The 10,148-nt window shown below is 64.2% G+C and overlaps 1 protein-coding gene across 1 annotated transcript; it reads right to left on the bottom strand.

The window, feature by feature from the left end:
- Nucleotides 1-3,075: 3,075 nt before the first annotated feature.
- LOC127050836 (uncharacterized) lies at nt 3,076-6,350 on the bottom strand. Its single transcript, XM_050952411.1, has 3 exons — nt 6,233-6,350; nt 4,791-5,129; nt 3,076-3,838 (listed from the first exon to the last, which is right to left on the bottom strand). Exons 1-3 carry the CDS (start codon nt 6,276-6,278, stop codon nt 3,618-3,620), a joined length of 606 nt encoding a protein of 201 aa, XP_050808368.1. The 5' UTR covers nt 6,279-6,350; the 3' UTR covers nt 3,076-3,617.
- Between the last annotated feature and the right edge of the window lie 3,798 nt (nt 6,351-10,148).

Genomic DNA, 10,148 nt, shown 5'->3' with positions numbered 1-10,148 from the left:
GGCAAACCGCGCCAAGTACACGCCCGTGCTCACGGCCCCATGGAGGAGCCGCCAACTGATATCCCCAGTGGGCCTTGGGACCAAGGTGGAGTAGAGGCTGGCCCACCAGGGCTCCTCACCCCCCAGAGGTGGCAGGAGGTCCCGCCACTTTGTGCCGGGGCGGGACAAGTTGAGGGTGAGTGTATCTATTGGGTGTCTGGGAAGTGGGCGGGCTTCGCTAAAGGATCCTCCCCCAGCCTAAGGGGAGGAACCACAGGGCCACAGAACCCACTGAGTTCGGGGGACAACTAATAAAAGAACAGGGACAGGAGTGAGGTCAAAGGGTCATAAGAAGGGAACCTGACGGGGACACCGAGCAGAGAACCCCGGACAGCGCCCACTGCTCCTCGAAGGCGTCAAGGGAGCCAGTGGACGCCGCCCAGAGGAACTCCGCCCGGATGCGTGAACGGACCATGGAGCGGAAACAAGCCCCACAGTCGCCGGGGTCTCCATCGGCCAACCTCCTCTCTCTGGTCGCGTGGATGGCCTTTTTTGCCAGGGCAAGGAGGAAGTTGACCAGGAGGTCCCGGGACTTCGTGGGGCCACGGATAGGGAGTGCGTACAGAAGGAGGTGAGGGGAAAAGTGCAGCCAGAAACGTAAAAGGATGTTAATGAGGAGCCGGTGTAGGGGCTGCAACCGGGCGCACTCTAAGTAAATGTGCGCCAGGGTCTCCCTCACGCCGCAGAAGGGGCAGGTGTCCGGGACAGGGGCAAACCGCGCCAAGTACACGCCCGTGCTCACGGCCCCATGGAGGAGCCGCCAACTGATATCCCCAGTGGGCCTTGGGACCAAGGTGGAGTAGAGGCTGGCCCACCAGGGCTCCTCACCCCCCAGAGGTGGCAGGAGGTCCCGCCACTTTGTGCCGGGGCGGGACAAGTTGAGGGTGAGTGTAGCAGGGCGGTAACCCCGCTCCTGCCCTGAAGGGATAAAAACAGCCCTGGGAGAACGCTGTGGCAGGACAAAGCAGTGAGCCTGGGCTGGTTGGGGAACCAGCCACACCTGGGCCAGGTCCCAATCAGACCGCAGCTGGCCCTTATAAGAGGGCAGTGGGCCAGGAGCAGTCAGTCTCTCTCAGTCTCTTGAGGGAGAAGGGCCTGGCTGTGGGGATGCTGAACAGGGCACCTGAGGGAAGCAGGGCGGGGGAACAGGGGAAGGGAGCTGGGGAGCGCCCGCTCAGAAACGCCCCAGGCTGCAGCCTTGTTAAAGGCCAGAAAGGTGCTAGGGTGCAGCCCAGGGTAGGCAGAGGCAGCCGGTCCAAACCCCTTTGCCTGTGATGAGTGGCTGACACTGCAGTCTGCCCCAGTGAGTGGGGGCTAGATGGGACTGGCAATAGCCTAACACTGAGGCAATGGGGGGTTAGGGGTTTCCTGGGGAGGGGAGATCCAGAGACTGGGGGGTTACTGCTAGGGGGCAGTCCCCAAGGGAAAGGGGCACCGGGGTCCAGGAGGGACACGGGGGGCCAGCGACAGGTGAGAGAGCAGCCAGCAGAGGGCTCTCCGGAGGCTGGCGAGCCAATTCCCAGGACAGCCAGCAGGAGGTGCTGCAGCGGTGAGTCCTCGCCTGGTTATGGTGAGATTTACCTGTGATCAGTTCCTTAGTGTGTCAGGCTTAGATGTGAGTGTTTAGTTTTATTTTGCTGTGTGACATACTTTGTTGTGGCTGTTATTACTTGAAACCACTTCAGTCCTACTTTTTATCCTGATTTACTACCTGCGGGGGTGGGGCAAACAGCTGTGCATCTCTCCAGCAGTGTGAGACAGGGTGGACAATTTACTTTATCCAGAGTAAAATGGGTTTATTTGGGGTTTGGATCCCACTGGGAGCTGGGTGTCTGGGTGCTAGAGATAGATGACCTGCTGAACAGTTTTTGGTTAAAGTCTGCAGCTTTGGGGGCGTGGACCAGACCTGGGTCTGCCTTGTAGCAGGCTGGCATGTCTGGCTCTACAAGGCAGGGAAAATGGGCTCAGAGGTCATCTCAGCCCATCAGGTGACAGTCCCAAGGGGGGTCTCTGTGACCGAACCTGTGACAGGGAGACCCCGTGGAGACTCCCACATTCTCCCTGGCCTGCTCTGTCCACACGCCCATCTGTCAAGCCCTCTCCCAGTCAGGTAAGGGGCAGCAGCTTGCCTACCCCAGTGTACGGGGGGGCATCACTCACTGAGGGCTCCTGCAGATGTCACTGCCCAGGGCAGGGTGCAAAGGGGGGGGTGCAGCCCCTGCCCAGTGCCCCCTGTGCTTGGTGGAGAGGGAGAGGAGCATTTGGGGAGCTCCCCTAGTCCCCAGGGAGCCATTCTGGTTTCATCTCCGTGGGATATGCGGCATTTCCTCCCTGCTGCGCTGTGGGGTAAGCAAACGCTGGCTGCCCAGGCACCACCGCCAAGGTCTGTGTTGGTTGCAGGGTGACAGGACGTCCCGGTTTGACCAGGACAGTCCCTTTTGCAAGCCCTGTCCCCGTCATCCTGACTTTTGGCAGAAGGAGGCATTTGTCTCATTTGCTCTGGCCAATGTGCTCAGCTGGGACAAATGCCCAGTTTTTTCAAAAAAAGTAGGGTGTGGAGGAACATGCTGGGGGGGGGAGAGGGGGGAGGCGATACCAGCTGCGTGGGGGGATGGGAGATGGCTCCAGCTAGCCGCACGCGGTGCCCCGGTTTCCCTTTGTGTCACCCTGCTTACAGCCCCTCATACTGGGCGATGCTCGGCCGTGCCCGGCCTGCACCTGGTGTACCCACCTCTGCTCACCCCGAATCCACCGCCCGGCGCCTCCTTCCCTAGCAGGTGGAGGGGCCCAGTGCTGCCGGGGGGCTCTGGGCCAGGCAGACCCAGCGTGGGCTTCAGCACAGCTCGAAATCTGCCTACCATAGCAGAGGCCACCCCGAGATGGGGCCCAGTGGGGAATCGGGGGACATGGGTGGGGGTGAAGCCCAGGACAAATGACTGTGGGGAGAAGAATCGGACCCGTCCCTGCACCCCCCACAGGGGCTGGAGCCACCGGGGATAAGGACACACGGCCACCGACAGGCAGCAGGACACAGGGTGCGGGACAAGCATTTTATTCCTTATCCATGCTCTGCAGCTGGCACCACGCTGGGAGCTGATCACATGCCGCGCAGCCCCCTCGTGACATGCCAAATAACAGCCCCCCATGGACGCCCCCCACCCCCACTGTCCCCGCCGAGCTCACTACCCAGGGTCTCCCAGCGGCACAGCCAGAAGAGCAGGCAAATAGACCCCCTGTGGGTGCCCAGCCGTCAGCCCCTGTACCCAGCCGGCCTCCCCCATCTGACACCCTGCCCCTGGTGGCCCCAGTGGTTCGACACGGCCCTTAGCCCCTTAGGGGAGACAGGGCCTGTATCCCCATTTCCGCGCAGGATCCCGGCCTCCCGGATTTGCGGTCACGCCCTGCAGAAGCGAAGCTATTGCTGTGACGTGGGTGTCCCCGTCCATCCCCGGGGACCCCAGCCCCGTTGCTGTGACGTGGGTGTCCCCGTCCATCCTCAGGGACCCCAGCCCCGTTGCTGTGATGTGGGTGTTGGGGACACTGCGAGCCCAGCGGGCGCTGGGCGGACGACCGAGGATTCATGGCTGTGCTGTCTGGCTGGCGCTCTCAGCCTGTGCCCGGGCTGGGCTCTCCTCGGCCTCCGGGCTGCCCAGACACTCCTTCACCTCAGCAACCAGCTGGGCCAGGTGCCGCTGAAGCTCGCTGGCTGAGCGGATGCAGCCCCCGATCACCTCCTCCAGCTGCCGCAGCCGTGGGGCACCCCCACCCAGGGGGCAGGCGTCAGGGGGCACCGTTGGGTCTGCAACAACAGCACGGCACCGCATCAGGGTCGCTGTGGGATCCTGGCCCCATGACAGCCTGCCCCACTCCAGCCATGGCCTCACCCCACGGGGCGGTGATGAGGGAGCAGGGCATTGGCATGGTCAGTGGATGAAGGCAGTATGAGGAGTGGGGCAGGTCAGTGCCCCCCAGCACGGGGCGCTGCAGGGGTAGGAGAACTAGCCTTGCGGTGGGTCGGTGCCCCCCAGCAGGGGGCACTGTGGTGGCAGGAAAACTGGCCATGAGGCGGGTCGCTGCCCCCCAGCAGGGGGCGCTGCAGGGGCAGGAGAACTGGCCGTGCGGCGGGTCGCTGCCCCCCAGCAGGGGGCGCTGCAGGGGCAGGAGAACTGGCCATGCGGTGGGTCGTTGTCCCTCAGCAGGGGGTGCTGCAGGGGCAGGAGAACTGGCTGTGGGGGTGGGTCGCTGCCCCCCAGCAGGGGGTGCTGCAGGGGCAGGAGAACTGGCCATGCGGCGGGTCGCTGCCCCCCAGCAGGGGGTGCTGCAGGGGCAGGAGAACTGGCCATGCGGCGGGTCGCTGCCCCCCAGCAGGGGGTGCTGCAGGGGTAGGAGAACAGGCCCTGTGGCGGGTCGCTGTCCCCCAGCAGGGGGCACTGCAGGGGCAGGAGAACTGGCCATGCAGCGGGTCGCTGCCCCCCAGCAGGGGGTGCTGCAGGGGCAGGAGAACTGGCCATGCGGCGGGTCGCTGCCCCCCAGCAGGGGGTGCTGCAGGGGTAGGAGAACAGGCCCTGTGGCGGGTCGCTGTCCCCCAGCAGGGGGCACTGCAGGGGCAGGAGAACTGGCCATGCAGCGGGTCGCTGCCCCCCAGCAGGGGGCGCTGCAGGAGCAGGAGAACTGGCTGTGGGGGCGGGTCGCTGCCCCCCAGCAGGGGGAGCTGCTGCTGCTCTGCCCCTCCCCCCCGCCCCCGTGCTCACCTGCCACGCGCAGGGTGAGGCTGCCCTGGGCCTGGTCAGGCGGGTAGAGGATGTAGCAGGTCCACTCCCCGCTGTCGCTGGCGGTGACGTTCTGCAGCACCAGCGAGACGTTCCCGTTCCTCACCTCGTCCTCTGCCAGGCTGAGTCCCGCCCGCGCCGCCCGCACCGCCCCGGTGAACTCCAGCACGGTGCGCCCCTCGTGCCGCCAGCACACCTGCAGCTGCTCCAGCTCCAGCTCCAGGGGCGGGTAGTCGGCCCCAATGAGGCACTCCAGCACCACGCGCTGCCCGGGGCGCGCCCACACCGGCGAGGGGCCCACCGACACCTGCAGCCAGGCCGCTGCGGGGAGAGGGGCAGGGTCACCCCCGCTGGGGCTGGTCTGCCATGGGCCCACCTGCTGCCCCGCCAGCCGGGTGCCCGTCCCCCCAGCATCCTCTGGGCAGGGGGTCGTCCCGTTCTCCCCCAGCATCCTCTGGTGTGGGGGGGGGCGTTCTCCCTCAACATCCTCTGAGCAGGGGATTGTCCTGGGGTGGGGTTGCCCCTGCTTCCTGCAGGACAGGTCCCACTGCCCCCAAAGCTTTGGATGGGCCTTGAATCTCCCCGGGCCGGGCTGTTCTCCAGCCCCCTGGCCCTGCCCCCCAGCTCGGTTGGGGTCCCCACACCCTCCGCTGGCATGATGGGGGGAACTGCCTGGCCCTCCCCCTTTGGGGAACCAGGGACAGCTCTCATCTCCCCCCCACATCCTCCTGTCTGTCTTGGGCAAATCCAGGGGGAACCCCAGGGCAGTGGGGGGCCCTGTCTCAGAGAGGTCACAGGGGAACCCCAAGGGGCAGCGAGGGGCCGGTCTCGGGGAGATCCAGGGCAGTGAGGAGCCAGCCTCAGGGAGGTCACAGGGGAACCCCCGGGGGAGCGAAGGGGCCAGTTTCAGGGAGACCCCAAAGAAGTGGGGAGTCCTGTCTCGGGGATATCACAGGGAAACCTCGGAGCAGCAAGGGGCTGGTCTTGGGGAGACCCAGGGCAGCGAGGGGCCAGTCTTGGGGAAGTCACAGGGCAACAAGTGGCCGGTCTCGGGGAGGTCACAGGGACAGTGAGGGGCCCATCTCTGGGAGACCCAGGGCAGTGAGGAGCCAGTGTTGGTGAAGTCACAGGGACAGCGAGGGGTCAGTCTCGGGGAACCCCAGGGCAGCGAGGGGCCCGTCTCGAGGAGGTCACAGGGGCAGCAAGGGGTCAGTCTCGGGGAGACCCAGGGCAGCGAGGGGCCAGTCTCGGGGAGGTCACAGGGGCAGCGAGGGGCCAGTCTTGGGGAGACCCAGGGCAGCGAGGGGCCAGTCTCGGGGAGACCCAGGGCAGCGAGGGGCCAGTCTTGGGGAACCCCAGGGCAGCGAGGGGCCAGTCTCGGGGAGAGCCCGGGGGGCCTGCAGCAGGACAGGCCCCGTACTCACCAGCTGCCACACAGCACAGGGCCAGCACGGCCCCACGCAGACGCATCTCCAGGGGTGCACGCAGGGGGCAGGAGGCACCGTCCCTGCACCAGCAGTGCCCGGGCTGTGCTGATAAAGGGCCAGCTGTGTGGCAGGGCCCCGATAAGCCCCGAACGTGGCCAGGAGCCCCCTGATTGGCTGGCACATCACGTCCCATCCCCCCTGCCCCCCAGGCACATCAGCACCATCTGCCTGGGTTGTTTTTATCCTGGGGCAGCCGATGACCTTGCGGGGCCAGGTCCAGGGACCCCCAGGACCCCCATGTAGGGCTGTCCCAGCCGGGCCTGGGGGGGCGGGTTGCTACCCCAGCCCTGCTCTGGGTCGCCATGGGGATCCCAGCCTGGGGGTGTTTCACCCCCACCTGACTCCGGGCTCCGCTCCCCTGGGGTCACAGTCGCCCCTTCCCAGGGGCAGCGCTGCCCGAGCCCAGCCAGGCCTCAGCCAATGCCCCGGACACAGAACACCCTCTCCTTCCTCCCCGAGAGGGGCCAGACCCTGCAGCATCTGGGATGGGGCAGCCCCCGTTCCCCTCCTGGGGGCCTGTCCCATCACCCGAGGCGCAGAATGTGTTGGGCCGGGATGGGGGCCCAGCTGTGGGGTTCACCCCCCCACATCAGAGATGAAGACACAGACCGAGCATCACCAGCGGCTTTATTCAGACAACAGCTCACAGCCTGCGTCCCAGTGTCGCCCCGTGGAACCACCCTAAAACTGAGCGCTGTCCCCCAATACACAACCCCCCCAGCACCCCCCAAATGCACAGCCCCCTCCCCATCCCCCAACATAGGCAGCATGAAGCAAAGCCCCCTGCCCCTCCCCCAATGCACAGCCCCCACCTGTGACGGAGACCCAATTTCACACACTAGGCTGCTCCACAGGTCACCATGGGAGTGTTGGCCAAGGAGTCATTCGCTTTCAAATGATCCCTTCCAAGGCATGTGCTGTACAAAGTGGGGTGTGAATACAGGGGTGCACTCAGTCACCCCTCAGTGCACAGCCGCCCACAGCATCCCCCCACATGCAGCACCAAGCAAAGCTCCTGCTCCTCCCCCCGATCCTATTTCAGCAGCTCACTGGCTCTTTCCCGCTGCGATGCTTCCCCTGCTGCTCTCTCCATACCCCCCAGCTGGCTCCATAGATGACCCCGCAGTGCCGAGATCAGCCCCCCCTGCCCGTGTGCAGCCTGGGTGCCCTCTGGAGTCAGGGCCGGGCTCAGGCCTCCCTCGCAGCCCTGGCGCCCACTGCCTCCAGCTTGTGGCTGATCCACTGCAGGATGCTCAGCACCTGTGTGACGAAGTGGGAATGTTCTTAATGTTTTCTCCGAATACTGTGTGGGTGCCTCAGTTTCCCCTGTGCAGTTCTTAGGTATCTAGGTGGGGGGATCGGAGTGTGATTGTTGCAGAGCCCAGGTGGGCCCCTGTGATACTGTCTGCACAGAGAATGGCCGACACCCTGTCTCCTGGTAACTGATGGCCTGGGCCTCGCCCCTGCAAGGTGCCAACTGAAGGTGTCAGAGAACAAAGGGATCAGGTGACCTCCTGGCCCGGGAAAGGGGCTGAGCAGAGAGGAGGGGCTGGGGGGGTTGTCAGTCTGGAGCTGGCTGGGGTCGAGGAGTGAAGTGCAGACGTGGGGGGTCTGGCTCACTGCCCCCCAGAATGGACCTGGCCGAGGGGTCCGGTTCTCTGTACCTACAAGCTCTGTGTTAGACCCTGTTCCTGTCATCAAATAACCCTCTGTGTTCCTGGCTGGCTGAGAGTCACGTCTGACTGCAAAGTGGGGGGGCAGGACCCTGACTCCCCCGCACTCTGTGAAAACCTGGTCCAGCTTCTTTTGAGGGACCATGGCCTCCAGCTCCTCCATGGGCATCTTTGAGGGGTCTGTGGGGCACAAACTGGATACACCCGTCACAGAGTCCCCGGGCGATGCTCTGGAACTGCTCCCCACCAAGCCAGGCAGGACTCTGGGGAGCCTCCTCTCCCTCGGAGCAGACTGTCTGCAGGGCAAGAAGCTCCCACGGCTTCACCTCCTGGGTCTCTCCTTGGAGCATTCAGCATCCTCTGCCCCTCCGTGCGCTTCCCACAGCGAGCCCGCCCCAGCGGGGTCCTGGGGAAGCCAGAGGGCACCGGCCATAGGCTATGTGCAGGCAGCTGGAGCAGCCTCACCTGCCCCTGGGGTCTCAGCCAAAGTCTCATCCCTATTTCCTCCACTGAGGTATTGGTGCAGCACACGGGGAAACTGAGGCACACACCGTATTCATGCAGAACATTAAAACTCACATAGGCTCAACAAAGGGAAAATCCCCACTTTGTCACAGACACTCCCCCTTCCGGCCCCCGCCTGTCACACTGACCTTTCCAGGTGCCGCTCTGCCCCAGCAGGGTGCTCAGCACCAGGTGCTGCATACGGCAGGTGACAGCGACCCGGGTCTTGGTCTCTGGGCAGTCGAGGATGCAGCTGCTGTGGAGGGTGAGGGACCTGTCCTGTTCCCGTGTGGGGAGCGACAGGATCTCCACATCCCGCAGCCATTGCACCGTGATGTCACGGTTGGGGGTAGTAGCTGGTCACCCGCACCCCCCCATATAACCCCTCTCCTCACCCCTGCACCCCCCATAGCCGCACATATAACTCCTCACCTCTCCCCCTGCACCTCCATAGCCCCCCATATAGCCTCTCACCCTCTGCACCCCCATATAACCCCTCACCTCGCCCCCATAGCCCCGCATATAACCCCTCACCTCACCCCGAACCCCCCATAGCCCCACATATAACCCCTCACCCCCTGCACCCCCATAGCCCCTCATATAACCTCTCACTTCACCCTCTGCACCCCCATAGCCCCATATAACCCCCTCACCTCACTCTCTGCACCCTATAGCCCCACATAGAACTCCTCATCTCCCCCTGCACCCCCCATAGCCCCCATATAATCCCCTCACCTCACCCCCTGCACCCCATAGCCCCACATATAACCCCTCACCTCACCCCCTGCACCCCATAGCCCCACATATAACCCCTCACCTCTCCCCCTGCACCTCCATAGCCCCCCATATAGCCTCTCACCCCCTGCACCCCCATATAACCCCTCACCTCGCCCCCATAGCCCCGCATATAACCCCTCACCTCACCCCGAACCCCCCATAGCCCCACATATAACCCCTCACCCCCTGCACCCCCATAGCCCCACATATAACCTCTCACTTCACCCTCTGCACCCCCATAGCCCCATATAACCCCCTCACCTCACCCTCTGCACCCTATAGCCCCACATAGAACTCCTCATCTCCCCCTGCACCCCCCATAGCCCCCATATAATCCCCTCACCTCACCCCCTGCACCCCTATAGCCCCACATAGAACCCCTCACCTCACCCCCTGCACCCCATAGCCCCACATATAACTCCTCATCTCACCCCTGCACTCTCCATAGCCCCAAATATAACCCCTCACCTTGCCCCCTGCATCCCCCATATAACCCCTCATCTCACCCCCTGCACCCCCCAGAGCCCCATATATAACCCCTCAGCTCCCCCTTGCACCCCCATAGCCCCATATATAACCCCTCATCTCACCCTTTGCACCTCACCCTCACCTCGCTCCCTGCACTCCCCATAGGCCCACATATAACCCCTCACCTCATCCCTGTGCCCCCCTATAGCCCTGTTCCCCTCTGGGTTTGGCTTTGGGGCAGTTCTGTGGACACGGGGACGCAGGCTCTGGACTGAGCCTTGAGGTGAGGGATTTGCAGCCTGGGAACATCTCAAGTGGGACAGAAGCGAAGACGTTTGATTAATTCCCAAGTGACTCGTTTACAGACCTCGGTGCCCCAAAGAACATTGCAGAATCGTCCCTTCCATGCCAGCAAAGGCGAATCGGCCGCA

The sequence above is a fragment of the Gopherus flavomarginatus genome, chromosome 5 (genome assembly GCF_025201925.1).
Source record: "Gopherus flavomarginatus isolate rGopFla2 chromosome 5, rGopFla2.mat.asm, whole genome shotgun sequence".
NCBI lineage: Eukaryota > Metazoa > Chordata > Testudines > Testudinidae > Gopherus > Gopherus flavomarginatus.
Note: the sequence above shows the minus strand (reverse complement) of the source record. Positions and strands in the feature narration are given on the sequence as shown.

Coding starts and splice junctions, on each gene's coding strand:
- LOC127050836 (XM_050952411.1), bottom strand. CDS start 6,278: ATGCGTCTGCGTGGGGCCGTGCTGGCCCTGTGCTGTGTGGCAGCTG. Junction 5,130..6,232: donor CCTGTGCTGTGTGGCAGCTG/GTGAGTACGGGG, acceptor CTCTCCCCGCAG/CGGCCTGGCTGCAGGTGTCG. Junction 3,839..4,790: donor CCTCACCCTGCGCGTGGCAG/GTGAGCACGGGG, acceptor CTGTTGTTGCAG/ACCCAACGGTGCCCCCTGAC.